The 19914-nt window shown below is 41.8% G+C and overlaps 1 protein-coding gene across 16 annotated transcripts in view; it reads right to left on the reverse strand.

The window, feature by feature from the left end:
- Positions 1-5887: 5887 nt before the first annotated feature.
- The window catches only part of smoc1 (SPARC related modular calcium binding 1), a 127353-nt gene continuing 113326 nt past the window's right edge, over positions 5888-19914 (reverse strand). For 13 of the 16 annotated variants that reach the window (XM_054741824.2, XM_054741822.2, XM_070547039.1 and 10 more), the window contains 5 exons: positions 19706-19788; positions 17134-17239; positions 16184-16428; positions 15828-15881; positions 6223-6445 (listed from right to left, as the gene is read on the reverse strand). In XM_054741824.2, coding sequence (XP_054597799.1) covers positions 6429-6445; positions 15828-15881; positions 16184-16428; positions 17134-17239; positions 19706-19788 — 505 coding nt within the window. In that variant the 3' untranslated portion in view covers positions 6223-6428. Of the gene's footprint in view, positions 6446-15827; positions 15882-16183; positions 16429-17133; positions 17240-19705; positions 19789-19914 lie in introns of all 16 variants that reach the window. The other 3 variants (XM_054741809.2, XM_054741815.2, XM_054741814.2) reach the window with 3 other exon arrangements.

Below are 19914 nucleotides of genomic sequence, written 5' to 3' on the forward strand. Positions count from 1 at the left end.
GCGGTGGAGGAACAGCTGTTATCTTTAAGAAACACTTTTCGTGCCAAATTATATCCTCAAACTCCTACAGCTCATTCGAGATGATCATGATTAAAATTGGTCGAGTTCAACCAGTTTATGGAATTCTGGTCTATCGCCCACCTGGATCTACTTCATCCTTCCTGTCTGACTTTCAGGATCTCCTATCTTCAACTATTAAACTAGACAGGATAATCATTGTTGGAGATTTCAACATCCACGCTGAGGATCTATCTAACAGCTCCACTAGGGAGTTCCTAAACATGATGAACTCTTTTAACTTCTCTCAACTCGTGTCTGGTCCCACTCACAGAGCAGGCCACACCCTGGATCTGGTCTTTTCCTACGGACTTCTTGTTGATAAGCTGCAGATACATGATGTTGTGTTCAGTTACCATAAGTCAGTTTCTTTTCATATTAACCTAAATTCTGAATCTCATTTACCAGTCTCTGCTAAGCAAAGACGTATTATCAACAGTTGTACCATTTAAAATTTCTCCACCCTCTTTGACTTTGTACCTCCTTCCTCTGATGACGTAGAGCTCCTTACCAACTCATTTAATGATCACTGCCTCAAAATTCTAGATCAGGTCGCCCCTTACAAAACCAGCCGCAGTTCCAGTGCCTCCAGTTCACCCTGGCTGAACAACCAGATTCTTGATCGTAGACGCTCCTATAGAAAAGCGGAACGATGGTGGAAGAGGACAGGTCTGGTTGTTCATCGCAAATATTTTAAAGAACTTCTCGAGTCATACAACGAAGCTGTAGAAAATGCCAGGTCTTCTTTCTTCAGCAGCCTCTTATGCCAAAATAAGAATAATCCTAAGGTTTTGTTTGATACCATCTCCAGCATCGTGTCTTCTCCTCCGCAGCAGGCTCAGCTATCTTCAGCTGATGACTGTAACAGATTTCTCCACTTTTTTGCAAACAAGGTTCTGAATCTGAGAGCCAGCATTCCTCGCCCCCTCAGGAGAAGAGGCCCCCCATTGCTCCGAGTCTTTCACCTCCTTCTCCCCAATTACACTAAATGACTTAACCTCAATAATCAATCAGATGAAACTCTCATCAGGCTCATCAGATATCTTAACTCCCTTTGTTTTAGTCGGGTCCCTTGGCGCTATCAGTCCATCTCTGTTGACTATAATCAACAGCTCACTGAGCCAAGGCTGTGTTCCATCTTACTTTAAAAATGCAGTAGTGACTCCTCTCTTAAAGAAACCCAACCTTGACGCCAGCTCTACCAGTAACTTTAGGCCCATTTCTAAGCTACCTTTCATCAGCACAGTACTTGAGAAGGTTGTTGAAACCCAACTCAGATCCTGGTTTTCTAAGTCAAAGATCTCTGACCCCTTCCAATCTGGCTTTCTGAAGCAGCACTCAACTGAGACTGCTCTAGTAAGGGTGCATAATGACCTCCTGATGGCTGCTGATGCATGGAAATGCTCTGTCATGGTCCTGCTAGACCTCAGTGCAGCTTTTGACACTGTAGTAGGGCCTGCACGACTTTATTTTTTTTAAAGTCGACAGTCAAGTAATGAAAGTCGAGTCGACTTCGACTAGTCGTTGATGACGTCATTCGCCGGAAGCGGGGGGGACGGGGGGACGGGGGGACGGGGGGTCGGTCGGTAGGTTCGCTGGAGTTTGACAATTAAAATTGTGCCCACATTTTCTAAGTTAACACATCTCTTTTCACAACAGTAGTTTCTGCATCCTACTTCAGTCCTCTCCCCCCTCCCCCTGCGCAGCAGCCGCAAACTCACTGATGTGCCTGCAGCCTTTCCTGCTGCTCTAAACATTAAAATAATTATTTCATTTTCTGTTCCTCACTTCTGATGACCTTCAATGGTGTCTGTTTGTTGCAACCAGCAGGTACAAAAACTAACTTGTTTTTATTTGACTATTTTTCTGTCCTGTCTGTTTATTATCTTCCTGCATCTCCTCTCAAACCTAAAGAAAAACTGCTACCTGGGTTCATTCACCTTATGAGTTACCTTTGAACTGCAGTTCTAAAAGATCTACCGACCGCAAAAACAGCGGAGTGCCGCTGCTCGCCGGCTGACTACAACGGGACCGTTTTTGCTGCGGAGTTCATGCCGGAGCGGAGCGGAGTGGAGATAGTGAAATCTTGGGGGTGCGTCACCGGAGGACAACAGGTGATGCGCCTCGCTCCGCAGCAGAAAAATGCATCAGGCACAAATAACAGACAGAAAACATGAAAGGAAATGAGCCGACATGAACGATCGCGTGTTTAATTTGTTTTTGAGGTGGTGACACCTGATTTGGCAGTGCTCAGGACGCAATGTCTGGAGTGCACGTCAACGATCAGAGCTTTGCATGCACAAACTGGTTGAGATTAGGATGGGGGTGAGGGGAAGGTTAAATTGCAAGAGGGAAAAGGTCACAGTTTGGTTAAATGTCCGTTTTACCGCCGGTGTCAGTACCGCACAGCGCGTCGCCTCCGCCTCGATCCAGACGCGCAGGGGCTAATCACCTGCTGTCTTTTCCGAGGACTGCATCTTGTCAGTCATTATCACGTGACAGCGACTAGTTGATGACAGGCATAAAAAGTCACTACAGAGCCGTGAAGTCGACTAGTCGACTAGTTCGTACAACCCCTACACTGTAGACCACAACGTTCTACTAAACAGGTTAAAGGCCCTGGCTGGGATTTCAGGTTCTGCTCTAGACTGGCTCTCTTCCTATCTCACTAACAGAACATTCACAGTGAAGTCAGAAACCTTCTCCTCAGACACTGCCTCTCTAACATGCGGGGTCCCACAAGGTTCAGTTCTAGGGCCTCTACTATTCACATTCTATATTCTTCCCCTAGCTGGCATCATTCAGTCTTTCCCAGACATCTCCTACCACATCTACGTTGATGATATTCAGCTCTATATGTCCTTTATGCCACACCAGTTGGACAGGCTGGCCACCCTTGTACTCTGCCTGACCCATATCAGTAACTGGCTGTCCAGCAACTTTCTTGTCCTAAATGCTAACAAGACAGAGACCCTGATCGCTGCACCCCCAGAACTTCAGCCAAAAATCAAACAAGAAATTGTCTCTTTTTGCCCATCAGCCAAGGCCAACATTAGAAACCTGGGAGTTATTTTTGATCCAGCTTTAAGTTTAGACTCGTCAAAACCATCTCCCGCTCTTGTTTCTTTCAACTGAGAAACATTTCAAAAGTCCGTAAACTGGTTTCTACTGCAGATCTGGAAAAAAATCATCCATGCCTTTGTGTCATCACGCTTAGACTACTGTAACGCTCTTTTTACTGGTCTCAGCAAAACCTCCCTCTCACGCCTTCAAGCCATCCAAAATGCAGCAGCCAGACTCCTAACCAAATCCAGCAGACGAGCTCACATCACTCCAGTTTTACAGTCCCTCCACTGGCTCCCGGTAGAATATAGAATACAGTTTAAAGTTTTAGTCCTGACCTATAGAGCTCTTAACAACCAGGCTCCAAGCTAACTATCTGAGCTTTTATCCCCACACACCACCTCTCGGAACCTTAGATCCACATCTGAAAACCTCCTGGCTGTTCCTCGAACCAGACTGAAAACCAAAGGGGACAGGGCCTTTCAGACTATTGCACCCAGACTTTGGAACAGTCTACCTTCTAATCTCCGTCTCTCTAACACTGTAGAGATCTTTAAAAATCATCTAAAAACTCACCTTTTCATCCAGGCGTTCCCTCCCTAAATGTTTCAAAAAGATGGCTTTGTTCTTGTTCACACCTTCACTTTGTTTACTCATGATTTTATTTTCTACTTTATCACTGCTATCGTTTTTCTGATGTTTTTATTGGTTAGAGGTATTTGCCCTGATCTTCATCATGTTGTACAGCACTTTGTGATTTATATCTGTGAAAGGCGCTATATAAATAAACTTTTACTTACTTACTTACTTACCTCTACCATGCAAGAAAAAGCTGCTAAAGGAGAATCAGCTATTCTACTCCAAGCTCCTCCTGGATATTGGACCTTTTCGTCTATGGCAGCCTATCAGAGGGATGGGTGAGCATAGTTAGCTCCAGCTAGTTTTTCTTAACATTGCTAAGCTGAGTCCAATTCTGTCCCGCTCTTAACTTGAGACAGTTATCCACACCTTCAGCTCCTCACGCTTAGACTACTGTAACTCTCTTTTCACGTGTCTGAGCAGAACCTCCCTGAACCGTCTACAGGTGGTTCAGAATGCCTGTGCTCGGCTTCTGACCAAGTCCTCCAAACACACCCAGATCACCCCGCTTCTCCTCCAGCTTCACTGGCTGCCAGTCAACTTCAGGGTTCATTTCAAGATCCTGGTTCTGGTCTATAGGGCCTTACATGGACAAGCACCATCTTACATTGGTGATCTTCTCAGTCCCTACACCCCCAGCAGGTCCCTGAGGTCCAGTGATCAAAGCCTACTGGTTGTGCAGCGCCAGGCTAAAGACCAAAGGTGACAGATCATTTGCTGCTGTGGCCCCCAGACTCTGGAACTCTCTTCCTCTGAGCCTGAGATCAGTGGACTCAGTGGTCTCCTTTAAAAAGCAGCTGAAGACTCACTTGTTCAAGCTGGCTTTTGTATGACCTTCTTCGCCCTCTCCTTATTCTGCTCTCCCCACCTATTCCACCTTCCTCAGGATCCACTGATTTCCCTCTTTCCTATTCTATACTCTCTCTCTTTCTTAACATTTTTTTATCACAATTGTCTATTTTTTGCTCATTTTGAATATATTTTTAACCATTTTCTAAAATATTTTTATATTTTTACATTTTTGTTTTTGTGAAGCACCTCGTGATTTTTATCTTGAGAGGCGTTATAGAAATATTTTCTTCTTCTTCTTTTTCATTTTCTTAAAGTGACAGAGCCCTGAAATGACTCATTATGGAAAGTACTGAAATTGTTAAGAATAAAACTGCTGAAATTACTTTATGTGAGAGAAGTTTAGCGCAAAGGACTTCATGTTTGTATCGACCATAGAGCTATTATAACTTAAAGAGCAAGTCATCCCTACCCCCTTAGACTCTGGTAGGGGGTGACTTGCTCTTTGAGAAATAGAGTCATAATATGCCTCCTTCAAATGAAGTGGTCCAGTTCCTGAAGAAGCAAAGCCAGACACACATGATCACACTACCAAATCCAGGTTTTTCTAGTTGTGGACATTAGAAGGTTGTTGAATCATGACCTTTGACCTTAAACAGGTGGTGCTGATAGACGTTCTGTGCTCTCTTCTTTTTAAATGTCTTTAGAACGGGACAGGATGTGTTGCTTTCGCCTCCATGTTGTCAAAGAGGTTCTGTTGAAGTGATGTTTTAATCTAAATGTTCTGTTTATCTGGTCTGGGTGTAGCTGGTGGAGATAAACTATAAATAAAGTTCATCACGGTTAACTCGTGATTTAACAAGGGAGCCAATTACTCATTCACCCTCTCTTGTAAGATGTAATCAATAGTTTGTATTTACTACTGACTCTGACATTAATTTGCTGATCTGAAAAAGTGACAAAGAAAAGCATAGGATATCTTTGTGGGGGTTAAAAAAATCTTTACAGTACCGGATATATGAATGGTTCTAATGCGGAAAGGAACGAGGCTCAAAAAGTACTTTTGTAATTTTATTTATTACAGATTGATGCTTTTTCTTCTTAGTTCATAATGTTCCTTTTTGCCTTGAAAATGCCATCAGCATTAAAGTTTTTACTTGTATTTTGACAAGATGAAACTTTTTTTCAGTGAAAAAAACATCTTCCATGTTCTTTTAGGTTGTACAAAAAGTACTTGAAGGTGTGAGTCACATATCGATAACAGAAACAGCTGCTTCCTAAAGCAAAACATCAGTACACAAGAATGCTCAATGCAAAAGTAAAAGGGCTCTCATGCAGCTTTTTGTTTAGTTCTGACCAATTAGACTCCGCATCCCATGAATTCAGCCACAATTGCATTTTGACTCTTTCTGTGTTTCTTGAGTAAAACTTGGACTGTAGCTACAGTATATCTAACAGGAGGCATACATCTTTAGTATGACAGTCCGTTCCTGTTACATGAAGTCAAATCAAAACAGCAGACAGAACAAACAGGGACATGTGGTTACGTACAAATACATGCTCCTCCAGTGGTGAGCCGGTCACATCTTCGCAAATATAATCTCAATCTTACCGTGACACGCACACGTTCACACGCACACACGCACACACACACACAACATGTAAAAACATGTAAAATGTTGAACATAGGGAAGAGAAAGTGCAAATATTTTGGCGCTGCTTTGTTTTCTTGTTTTGCTTTTTTTTTTGTTCATTTTTTAAAATAAAGATTCTTAATATCTCTGCTCCTCTCTTGTTTTCCTTTTCTTTGTCAGGATGGGTACAGATGCGTTTCCTCCATGCCCCTCTGTTTTTGTCTCAGCCTCTTGATCCTCCTCTTCTTACGCCAGGCGACCTACTGGGACAGACGCAGGGACGGGGGGAGACGAAGGATGTATCAGTCTCCAGCAAACACAACTTTTGCATAAAAAAACAAGACAGGTGCAGACCTTCTTGCTTAAATCAGAACACAGACGACAAAAGGAACAGCTAATAGATACAATTTCTACAAACCCCACCAACTTCATTCAGCATCATTTAGTCAGTTTAACAGCATAGAATCAAAATGAAGTTCTCAAATTGTGTTATAACAAAAATACTCATTCAAATAATCCTGTTTAGTGTTGTAGTCCACAACATGAGATAGTGTTCTGATCATTCAGCAGTCCGGTGATGGGGGGGGGGGGGGGGGGGGGGGGGGGGGTTTAGAAAAGAAGAAGAGAAGAGACGGAGAGCCCCGAGAGAAAAAAGAGATGAGCTTAGATTGCTTACAGATGGTTGTCAAAGTGAGGTAGAGGTCCTCCTGAGTGCTGATAGTGCGCGTGTGTGTTCGTGCGTGCGTGTGTGTGGCTATGGGACATGACTTCACATGCATGTGTGTGTGTTTGATATGTGTTTAACAGTAATTACCTTTCATAAAAGGGTCCTTTCCTAACGGTCGGGCTTTATGTACAGAAATTATACATGTTATAGGATTTTGTTTGTGTGTGTGTGTGTGTGTGTGTGTGTGTGTGTGTGTGTGTGTGTGTGTGTGTGTGTGTGTGTGTGTGTGTGTGTGTGTGTGTGTGTGTGTGTGTGTGTGTGTGTGTGTGAGTGGGAGGAGGTTGTGGGGGTGTGCAGGTGTGCTCCTTGCCCATGCTGGTCATGTTAGTCGTGAATTAAAAACCCAGCTGACTTCACTCTACAGACGTCTGCAGACTCATGAAGTATTTACTGCCCAGTTTTCCATTCAAACTTAAATGCATCACAACCCGTCCTGTGCTCAATAAATCAGCGGTTAACTTCCATGGGCCCTGTGGTGCAAGCTTGTATGTTTCAACAGTAAGAAATAAATCAGCGTGGGCACCTGTTTTAGGGTTATTTCTTTCCAGGGGACAACAATCCCTTTTACTAAAATGTTGGCACACTTAGCTCTTTTTGTCCAGATTTTATTTACAATGTAAAACACGTGACAAAAGACAGGAATTACATAACCTTAGTAGGTTAAAGGCTATGAATGGTGTCTTGGATGGACACCTGGGAAGGTCTCAGGGGAAGGTGAGTTTGTTACCTGGGCAAAGATCTCCAATGTATAGTCTGGGAGAACAGTTGTGATGTGGAATCTACGGTTGTCTTTCAAACTGTCTCCACACGTAATTGGTCAGCACTACCAGCACTAGGACCTTTCAGAACAGCGTCGTAGTCATCACTCCAGATATCAGTCAACAGGGCAGTCCACCATGCACCATCAAAGATAATGAAGAAGAAGCAAATACATCCCTTTTCTAAATATGGACTTAAGTACCTCTATCTACTCATGCCTCAAAGAAAAGCCCAGGTCAAAATCCTCCAAAGTTGATGCCAAAGCTGTTTTAAATGAACGCCGTTCTACATCGCAGCTCTGGTGTTGAGCCCACACTTCTGTCTACAAACGTAGAGCGCTGTGATTGGCCAGACCCAAAACTGTTCAGGCCAATAGTGGACCTGCTGAGGCTACAACGGAGGGTGACAAAACTGATCAAATCTTTTGCTACTGCTGTGGTTTATCCAGATTCCCAGGCTACTGGACTGGTGCTAGTAATAAAGACCAGAGAGAGGGTGTTCCTCAACGGTCAAAGAAAGCGATCAAATGGAACAGACTTAGCTCACATAACCGCGGCGGTCACGTCACGTCACGTAACACGTGAGATAAAGTTATATTTTATGTGTATACATTTCAGTATAAATGTATAACGAGCCTTTTACTTTTTTTAGTTGTTTATATATTTGTTTGATTAAATATGTAAGCAAGTTACTACCTGCTAGCCACCAAAGCTGCAACTACTAAGTAACTAACTAATGTAAAAAACATTAAATATATCAGCCTGATAGCTACAATTAGTTGACTTACATTTAAACTGGAAATTTGACCAGAGAAGGCAACAAGGCACCTCCCATGTATCCTTGGTCAGCTGGCTAAACGGCTAACAAACGGAGGACAGACACCTCGGTAGAACTGTAACATTGAAACACGCCTTGGCGGTTCCTGATGACGTAACTCCTTGGCAACTGGGGCGGGACCAAAACATCAGGGCGAGGTTCCTTGACATTGAGAAACACCCAGGGTGTTCTATCCTCCTTAGGAAAGTTTGTTCACCAGTGTTGGGAAACAATGTGGGACCATGGTGTGGTAAGAGCTAACTTATCCCAACGTGAGAATTGAGTGCGTCTTTTTCAGCCCGTTAGATGTCCTAGGATGATGTTTAGTTTAGGAACAAGAGTCTCGTCACTGATTTGTGCAAATGTGCATCTTAAAACATTTTCCATGGGTATGTCATGCACAAGCACCTCAGTTTCAGTTTTGGTTGTCATGGTTACATGTGAAAGCCACTGATAAGCCATCTTATTTATGCAGGGTATTCATATAGTGCTTTGCACTGACCATTTATGGCAGAAGGTGGGTGTGTAAGAAGTGGTACATGATCCAGAAACACTTGAGCACATGAATGTCACGATACGAGGTTGGTAGGACCCGAAATGAAGTACCCCAGGATGACACGAGGCAGGTGATGATATAAAGAAAAAATCCTTTATTTTGAAGGATAAAACAAAAGAATAAATCCAAGGCAGGGAGCCAAAATCCAAAAATGTCCAAAATACAAAAAACTAGAGACCAAAACACTGAGACACGAGAAGCACAAGTAATACTAGAGATCATGAGCGAAGACTGACAGAATTACCACAATGGACCAACTCCAAACAGAGACAAGACAGGGCTTAAATACACAGGGAGAACAATTAAGGAAACAGGAAGCAGGTGTGTGGAGTGAGGGCTGGAGGGAAGGCAGGTGACACAAATTATCTAAATGGGGAAACAGAACCAGTGGATGGCAGATAAACCTAAAACATAAAACTCAGGCCCTGTCCACACGTAGCCGGGGATCTGCCAAAACGTAGATATTTTTCTACGTTTTGGCCTGTCATCCTCACGAAGCGGAGTTTTTTCACACAAAAACTGATCTTTTTAAAAACTCCGGCCAAAGTGAAGATCTGCGTTTTCTCCGTTTTGGGTGTCTGCGTGTGGACAGACAAAACCGGAGTTTTAAGGTCCGCAACGTCACTTTCCGCGACAAAAAAATGCTGACATCACGTGTGCGACCTGTGTTTACACTAGCCGACAGCATGGATGCCCTCAGAGCTGCGCTCGCTTTATCAATTGTCCAAGCGCTTTTTGCTTGTTTGTTTTTGCAAGCGGAATTATTGCTCCTTGCGGAAGACCACAGACGAAGGACGAGGTTAAGAACGGGGGAAGTACTGCCGCCTACAGGTCTGGCATGTCCTTAACAACGTATTAATCCGGGTACGTGTGGACAGAGTTTTTTTTTAAACGAGGTGGCGTGGATGCAAGTTTTTGGAGGGGCGGATATTCGTTTAAAAAAAACCCGGCTATGTGTGGACTAGGCCTGAACCTAAGACTGAGGGAAGGACTCACACACACACACACACACACACACACACACACACACCAACTGGGGCAGGACACGCACACACATACACACACACACCGAGCTGGGGACAAAGAGGCTGGAGCTACAGAACGTGAAGGAAGACCTGGAGGGCTGGGGATGAATGAATGACACAGGACCTGGGAGGAATAGACTTTAAAGGGCTACAAACATAAGACACATAATTGAGACGCAGATAAAGGACACATGAGGGCGCTATGAGACACAGAAGGGACTCTAGAGAGGATGGAGAAACATCAGGAGACACGAAGGAAGGGGCAGACGCAGACCATGACAATGAAAAGGGTGATTCATAAAACAGGAATTGCGAGCCTGGGCTCCTGAGACACTGTCGCCCTGTCGATTCACTAATCAGTGTTCTCAATCAATTACTCACATTTTATTTAGAAAGTGCTTTTGCTACATAATATGCAGCTCAAAGTGCTTTACTTTATGACCCTACATAACCCTCATTCCTATGCCCTCCACACCAATCTAAAAGCATCGGCACTGATGGTTCTCTCTATAGAATTACGTCATAATCTTCTTGCTTTGGCATTGTGAATTCATCATACACTTAAATACGCAGTAAAATATTTCCTAACATACTCTTCCATTGAAGAAATTCCCAGGCTCCAGAGCAGCTAAAGGATCAGTCGCTCTTCTCTTCCTAGTCACTGAGCAGACTGTCTCTGGCATTAACACAAAGCTCCCAAGGCTTCTCGCTGGACACCTTAGCCCCTCTTGTGATAAAGAGCTGAAAGCAGATCTGGACTAGAAGTGAGTTGGCGCGCCTCACATGGGACTGGACAATAAGTGGCAGCCAGACCAAACAAGAGGAACGCTGGGAAGTAAAGAAGCTGAGAAGAAGAGAACTCAGTTTGTCAAACGAAAGAAAAAACAAAACACAAGAAAACATTCAGCTCCAGCTGACCAGGAAACATTTGGGCACATAAACTCAAACATGAATGTTTCTGTCAAAATGCAAAATGAACGCTAAGACTATGTTGTCATGTGTTAAAAAAACATAAATTACTGAACTTCAATAACTTAATGAAACTTAAAAGAGTCTGTTTAATATAAAGTCTTAGACTCGCTCCACCACCACTAAAGCAGTTCATTAGGCATAAAGAAAGCTCAAACAGGACTACACGAGCTACAATTCGAGGAGAATTGTTTATACCACATAGACGGACAGCATTTGGGACGAACGTCCTCTCTGTCAAGGGTGGCCATCTGTGGAACAGTCTTCCTCAACCCATTAGAGAATGCTCGGCTTTCAATTTGTTTAAGGCAAAGGTTAAAAACTGGTTATGGACAAATCAAGTGTGTGATCATGTATGAGTTTTATAGTTTTAATGTTTTATTTGTGAATAGAATGGTGTGTGTGTGTAAGTTTGGTGATGGAGTTTTTATTATGAATGAATGATGAATTTTTATGAATTATCATGTCTTTTTATGTCCAAGGACAACAGATGGAAATTAGCCTTTGGCTATAATCTGGCATGTTTACATTTATATAAGCTGTTTTTACATTTATGTTCATTAACATGCACTGTCCTAAATAAATAAAATAAAATAAACATTCTAAAGTAGCTTTTAATTGTAGAAAAACATAAAAAGGTTTTCCTTTAAAGTGACAGTGTGTATTTTTCCTAGCAATAGGGGGCAGTAGATACCTAAATCGTTGCAAGCACGCAGTATTTTTGTGTTGGAGTAAGACCTTACCAACGGATGCCCATTAGGGTCAAAAAGCATTAGCAGAATAACAAGCACATCAGACTCCCTTTCATCACTGGCAACAAGTGAAGAGGTAAATGTGTAAAACAACAACATTTAAGAATGGCGAAAGTTTTGTAAACGTTTGTTACAAATCAGTAAATTAATTTTGTCCTCAAGGGCTCCCGTAGAAGGAAACATGGCATCTAATATGGCGTCGCCCAGAGACTTAGACCTGCTCCCCATGTATTTTAGACCTGATTTTTATGGTTACATGTTACGAAGCCTCCAATATTTTTCAACAACATTCTGATGGATATTTCCAGAAATTAATGGTAGAAACTAAACATTGTCTCTTTGACAGATTTCTGAGATATGCATTATACATTATATATCTCATTTGAAGCTACATTGTTTGGCAATTCGAGATAGAATAAGGGTTAGTGGCTGTGAATTTAATCTCCTCCAATTACAATGTAACATACCAAAAGAGTCAATTTTCACCTATATTTGACCAACATAGTGACCTTTCATCTACAGCATAAATCCACTTTCTATGTGGCCTTCACCCCCAGCAGGTCCCTGAGGTCCAGTGATCAAAGCCTACTGGTTGTGCAGTGCACCAGGCTAAAGACCAAAGGTGACAGATCATTTGCTGCTGTGGCCCCCAGACTCTGGAACTCTCTCCCCCCGAGCCTGAGATCAGTGGACTCAGTGGTCTCCTTTAAAAAGCAGCTGAAGACTCACTTGTTCAAGCTGGCTTTTGTATGACCTTCATCATCCTCTCCTTGATCTGCTCTCCCCACCTATTCCACCTTCCTCAGGATCCACTGATTTCCCTCTTTCCTATTCACTCTCTCTCTCTCTCTCTTTACATGTTTAATCACAATTATATATATTCTGCTCATTTTAAATATATTTTTAATAGTTTTCTAAATTCGTTTTTATATTTTTACATTTTTTGTTTTTGTGAAGCGCCTCGTGATTTTTATCTTGAGAGGCGTTAGAAAAGATCTTTCCTTCTTCTTCTTCTTCTAAATCCAGAAGGTTCTGCTCTGCACGTGTCGACATTCCATGAAGACAAAACATTCAAACAACTTTCTCTCCCAAGGTTCCTGCACTCTCTACGTAAGCCAGACGTCAACATTCTTCACTCTGAATAAGTGAAGACTCCACGATGTTATAGTTATAAGTTAAATAATCATATGTGATGAATGAACAAGATGTTTAAATGAAATTTTTGAATAATCTGTTTAAATCAATGAATTTGAAATGAATTTTGTTCTTACAATGATCCATTTATTTCACAAATCAGTATGTGTTTGATTTACCAAGTTAATCATTGTTTACACTCACACACATTACAATAAGATACATACACACTATACACACCATTCATACAAACATACATACATCCATACATCCACACACATACATACATACATACATACGGTTAAAAACATTTTTGTATCTGATGGAACGCGTGGCTTTCTGAGGAATGTTGGTAAATACTCAGAAACGTATCAAATTCTGATTGGCCAAACTTGGCCAGAAATCATAACAAAGGAGTTTAATAAAGCAAGAATTACTTCCCGAGTAATTCAGTTTCCAGCTGACCCCCGATTTGGCCAAATCGGGAAAGAAGCATCTTTTGAAACAAACTCCTTTGACCTTAAGTCAAAACCCTTTCTGCAACGCTGCAAGTGTTTACAGACACAACAGCTCTTTTCAGAGCTACTTCAACTCAGACATCAAACGTGGACACCTACTCTGCAGACCCCGGGTTGCATCTCATGGCCGGGGAAGCGGAACTCAGAGGAAGCTACTAATCTCTGAGTATCATGGTTTCGACGTCTGGTAACCTCACCACTCTGACCGCAACCGTCCAGACCGCTGGGAGCAACTCATACCAGGGTATTGTAAGCCTGCATACTGGTGTCTGATGAGTTTATTCAATAAACAACTATCTAGTTAGAACAAACAACTAATTCTTTTACACCCAGATTTCACTATTTCTCTCAGATACAAAGAACGATTGCTACAACATCCAGCTTCCATCACAACACCTCACATCCACCACACCACATTATTCATATCTTGTCATGTATCATTAGTTTAGGAAAAAATATTAAATGAATTTTACAAACTATACACTGACTCTGTCTGAATTAATACGAAGTGTGTTTATGGTTCCTGAATAAGCAAAGAACCCTAGAATCTTCTGATTAAACATTCAAAGATCATTCAGATTGGTGTTTCATATTTGTATGGAATATCACATCTTATTGGTCATAATTAATATGTATTAATTGCTACAGACAATAAGTATAAATTTTGTTATGTTTTTGTAGGAAGAGTGTACTTCCCTTATATTCTGCCATTCCTGTAGCTCTTTTTTAGTTATGCCTTCTGTTTGTTGAAATGAAACCGCTAAGGAAAAGTGAATGTCACTCAATCCTACAAGAAACTAGACTAAAGAATAAATAAAAATGCTGAAAGAAACTTAAACGTCTGAGCAAGACTTTGGCCTTTAAATGTATTATTGATAGATGGCCTGTATTTATATAGCTCCCCAAGGTGCTTTACAACACAATAATCATTCACACACCAGTGGTGATGTGGTTCACTGCAGTCACACCTGCCCTGGAGCACACCGTCAGAAGGCTGCACCACCAGGACACAACGCCTACGACCGCCAGAGCAGGACACAAACCAGCAACCGGTTGGTTACGGGGAGGAATTCTACTCTTCTGCTAGTTAATATATGTTAAAGGTCAACTTTACTCATATTTTAAAAACATTTTCAGTGGTCTCTAGTAAGAATGAATGCCTGGTAAGTCCTTCTCTGGGGGGAAAAGCTCTGGTGGCTCTGGTGTCCTGTTTGAGGACATAGAAGTCAGCTGGAGGCTGGATTTGGAGTCTTATATCCTGATATTTGGACATCTTGCCTGTGATTGGCTAACTGCAATGCAACGCTGAAAATGACTCAGTTTGCTCTGGACGCTTAACCAACATCTTTCCCTGTCACAAGTGAAAATGGGTGTGTCCATGAATGTCAAGCGACGGTTTGATGTAGGTCAGGCTTTTCTGACCCGAGTATTTTTCTGTTTATCAGAAGCTAATGCAGAAAGTAGGGGTAGGCGTCTATTTTCACATTCAGCCTGCATGACAAACTCAGACTGACTCATGTTTCAGCAAACACACATCACAATTTCAAAAAGGGAAGTCTTATTTGTAAACGTGTAAAAGGTGGAGGAGATTTTGACAGATGTTCTTCGCGCTGTCTTAAATGACCATAAAAATATCAGCTCAAAGCTAATACTGTAAATACGTGTTCTCTAGTGAGTTGTGACGGGACACAATAAGATTTAAGGCAGCTTGGCTTAAAGAGATCCAGACCATTAAAGAGCAGCAGAGCATACCTGAACTCACTGGCTGTCTATCTTAGTCAGAGGAGAGTGGATCCATATGTTCTCCTGCTCCTTTCATGCTCTTTCCCTTTTTTTATGTCTTTTCTCTACACCCTCACTAGCCCAGTGTATCCGAGTGGCACCACTAAGAGAAATATAAAGCTGTCAGGTCTTTTACCTCCAGCTCTTAAACATGAAGGTGCTAAATACAGCGAGCAATGCAAAACACGCTCCTCCTCTGCTCCTCCAAAGCGGCGTCTGTTTATCCTGGCAGACGTTTGTTCCCGTATGCTCCGACATTACTCCTGCTCAGAACCGCCGTTCTCTTGGCACGGTGCTACACAGCCAGAGTAAACATATGACCTCAGCGCTTTGTGGCACTGAACCGGCCCGGTAGCCAGAATAGGCAGCGCCACTGGAACATAAATACACACATAGACACACAAATAAAATGCTAGCAAAGTGAGTTTTTGATGTTAATTAGGTAAAGAAAAAAAAATCCTGAAAACAAAAAATTTCTTGTACAATCCAATATATCTGATGTCTGACACGTTTTACCCTGTTTGTGTTTAAACCTGGATAAAACAGATTAAGTTGGATTACAGTGCCAATAGTCTTAAATGAGTGAGTATTTAATGGTTTGCCTTACTGAATAAATGTGACCCTGGCAATGCCCCTAGGTTGCCACTTGACACTGAGCTACCTGCAGAAGGGGAAAACACAATAATTAATAAAATTAGATTTGAATATCTTAATTTTATTTACTTTTATTTACTTTGATAATAGGTAAGACCTATTTTGTGGTCATTTTACTCACTACCTCAACTCAATCCACTACTCTGGCCCAAAGAAATATAACTAAAGATTTTAGTGTTGTTCTAAAGAATTAATTCATTCTACTTTCAAAGTTGGATGATGAGCTGGGTTTGGGAGCTCAGAGAAAGTATAAGTCTTTATTTTTAGAAACAGAGTTGAAACCTCCCAACTTCTGCCCTTCTCTCTTACCCTCTTTGCTAACGCCGAGGCAGCCCTTCAGCTCCTGCAGGGAAATTGCCCTGTCCTTATTCAGGTCACAGTAGTCGGTAAACTTGCGGGCACATTTCTTAGGTTTGGCTTTCTTCTTCAGGTACCTCTTGAAAGGTTTTAATTCTTTCTTGTTGATGTCGTGGCTGCTGTTGTTGTCCAGCTGGGCAAAGTACCAGTGCACCACTCGTTCCTCCAGAGTGTGACTGGGGTCAGGTTCAACAAACCTGGGAAGATACGTCAATACATCAGTTAGTGTTTCTGTGAAAAAAGGCTAACTACCATCTTTACCAATAGATAGCTTCCTGAAGGGCCTCAATGTGGAAAAATAGAGTTTACACCTGATGAGACTGATAAGCTAACAGCTAGGCTGACTTCAACCAAGATCAAAATATATTGATGCTGTCTTAAAACCTCTGTAGTCTAAATTTGCCCACAGTTCCTTTAAAGTTGTTTTGTAAAACATTTCTCTGTCACCAATTTTGTAATGTGGTAATTTTGGCTAAACCACATGTACTTGACCCCTGGAGGTACTGTAGATGCTATAATCATGCTAATGCTTGTAGATAAATGGAAATCTCCATGTAAACTATCATGTGAAGCAAAGTTAGCAACAAATTAAAAGTTTTTTAAATGACATTTACATAAACAGCCATTAAAAAAGAGATTGGACCTGTTTTGTGACAATGACAACAGACGCTATGTTACGACTAGCCGTTAGCTCATCAGTTCTGAGCATTATTTCCTCAGAGGTGCTATAGAAGGTGATAAAGTTATTAGAACTTTTACACAAAAACACACCTCAGAATGGCTAAAATTATTCTTTAATTCATACATCTTACACCATACAAATGAAGACAGTAATAATGTAGAATTAGCTTGTTTAGCTCACTGCCAGCGAGCAAGTCTGACGTTACATAGCCGTGTCCTACCTCCCGCCACCAGAGGGGGCTGGTGAGTTTATGGCCTGCACCATGTCTGTGGTGAGGGCATCTAACAAGCTTGTAACGAATTCCACTTTCTTCCCCTCCGGGCAGCCTGGTACAAATCAAAGACGAAAAATAGAGCAAAATTACCTTCCACCACTAATTTGGGTCATTAGGTCCTGAAAAGCCTCAACACCATGAATCAGCATGACAGATCTCAAACAGAGAAAGTCTGTTAGTAGCTCAGAGTAATCACACCATCCTTGTTGGGCGTTTAGGCAGAATTACGATGTTCGCATTTTTAATGGAGGCGATGGTTTGGTTGTTTTGTAGGATTTGGACCAAACAGCACATGGTGAGAGGAGGGAGAGAAACGTGCTGTGCTTTCAGAGAGCTCTGTTGAGCAGACCTGTTAACTTTTATGACACAATTCTGAACACCTCGGGTAGCTCTTTCTAATTGCCCAGATGAATGCTTTTAGTGGTGTGCTTAACCAGTGCAAATGTTTCCCTACTAATTGTGTCTAACTTCAAACACACCTCAGTGCTTGACTAATTTTCCTTTGTTCCGGTTTGAGCTGTCCTTTTCTCGAGCTTAATAGTTGATCTCCTTTCTCCCTGTCACCTGCACTGGTCCTGACTTTCTGTTAAAGGTGGTCCGCTGCCCCACCAATTGGCCCATCTTACATGAAGTGGCACTGCCGTGCTGTGTCTTTATCCAAGTGTTGAATTGGGGCATACAAAGTGCAACCCGTTATGTGCAGCTAATGTGGGAAGGTGTGGTACAAGACATCTGGTGGTATCAAACACACTGGGCCTCCCAAGCGTCTTAACTAGAGAAAGCTGGTGAAATCTTTGGTGTTTCCGGTGTGAATGGAACACAGGATGGGGGAATGTCTCGTGTCCAAACAGAGACATGCAGACTTGCATACTCATAGACCTTGAGGAGTCATCTATTGTTTGTAACACCACAGCAAGCCTTCAGAAAAAAATAAACGAAACGATAACATTTTAGTAGTGATGCAAAAGCTACGTAATCATATTTAAAGGAATATTTCTGCCACTTTAACTCCAACCTATGTTAAGTAGCTTCCTGAACAGCCTCCTTTCCGGTCCAACAGGACTGACGTGCTAACAGCTAGTTCAGACACTGCTGAGATCAAATTGTCTTGCTCTAAAATCTATCCTTTACCCCAATGTCACAATAGGTTAATAGGTTAAAAATATCACCAGCAGCAGCAAAAGGCAGGTCTTGTGCAGCAGCGGTCAAATGGGGCTGTATATCGCAAAAATCCTAAACCCACATTCACTCAAAGTTCTAACACATTTAAAGTGGTCTCAATTATAAATGAATGCCTTGTAAGTTGTTCTCTGTGGAAAAAAGCTCTGGTGCCCTGTTTCAGGAAGTAGAAGTAAGTCAGCAAGATTTGGAGTCTTATTTCCTGATATTCCGACACCTCACCTGTGATTGGCTAACAGCAACACGACTCTACCACTGACTCAGTTCGCTTTGCAATGCTGATGTTTTATTTTCACAAATAACACAAGCCTGAAGGAGATCATCCATGTTGTAGAGTTACTAATGCTAACAATAACCTCCTACTAGTATAGACGTGCTCTGTTCTCCACCGGAAGTTCTGGCATTTTAAAGATCAGAACCATTCTACAATATCCACAAGTTAAGAAGAAATGGCTTAGAATTGCATCTGCTGATTGCTGCAAACAAGTGTTTAATTGACATTTGCATCTTTTAAAATTTTGCATTACAAGGTTATTTTCTCTGATTTAACAAACATCAGCTTTGATTCCTGCATGAATCTGCCTTTTATTTGATTTTTGTTTGCCTGCAAAGACCCTCAGCACTCTATGTAGCTAATCATGCATTGTGACCAAGGTGAGTGGATGTTAATAATTTTTGCAAGTTCCTCCTGAAGGAGGTGCTCTTTATCTGCACGCTGTTCATGAACCGGACTCTCATCTCACTGCCTTAATGTGATGGCCATGAAACAGCGAGCTTTGTTGTGGTGGTTCAAACATCTTTCTACAGTACATAAACATATCTTCAATACCCTGAGCAACGCCCCAACCCCACACCTTTCGTAAAACTTGCCACACATCTGCTGCACAGTCAGGAGTATGCTCAACTCTGTAAACCTACCAGATGGGGAATTAAGTAAGAGTTACAGTCCCGCTTCAACTGATGGGGAAACAGTAGGGAAACAAAAGAAAGGGAACAAAAACAATAACAGAGAAGGGAGTTATAGTAGTCGCCAATAAATCTGCAATATCAACTCGATCTACACACACAATTAATGGAAACAACCTTTTTATCCTGCGAGATTTAATGGTTTGATCTCATTGCTTGTTTAATGCACATTACATAAAATCCCTTCTCCAATTTTAAAGCTTTCAATTGGTGACCCTGTGGTGGGCTTGTTTGTAAAAGGCCTCGGTGAAAACAATGGATTTGCCATCAAGTTTAATAAAACAACATGAAGAAATCATAACAAACTGACATTTATGCTTTTTCTGAATCAGAATCCAAAACGTTTCAAGCTGCAGAGAAAAGAAAAGGAAACCTGTAAGCGGTCTGTCCTGAAATGGATCATATGCCCCTGAGATTTGGGATCGTGCAGCTTCGTCACACTCCGGCGTCTTGTACCTGTTGCAAGAAAAAATGCAAAACATGAGACACAAGATGAAGTCGGGAAAACATAAAAATAGTATCAGATAAGGTTATCATTCATGTTGACAGATCTGCTCAGTCACAGGAAATAAAAGAGATCAA

This window comes from Nothobranchius furzeri, chromosome 18, assembly GCF_043380555.1.
Source record: "Nothobranchius furzeri strain GRZ-AD chromosome 18, NfurGRZ-RIMD1, whole genome shotgun sequence".
NCBI classification, from domain to species: domain Eukaryota; kingdom Metazoa; phylum Chordata; class Actinopteri; order Cyprinodontiformes; family Nothobranchiidae; genus Nothobranchius; species Nothobranchius furzeri.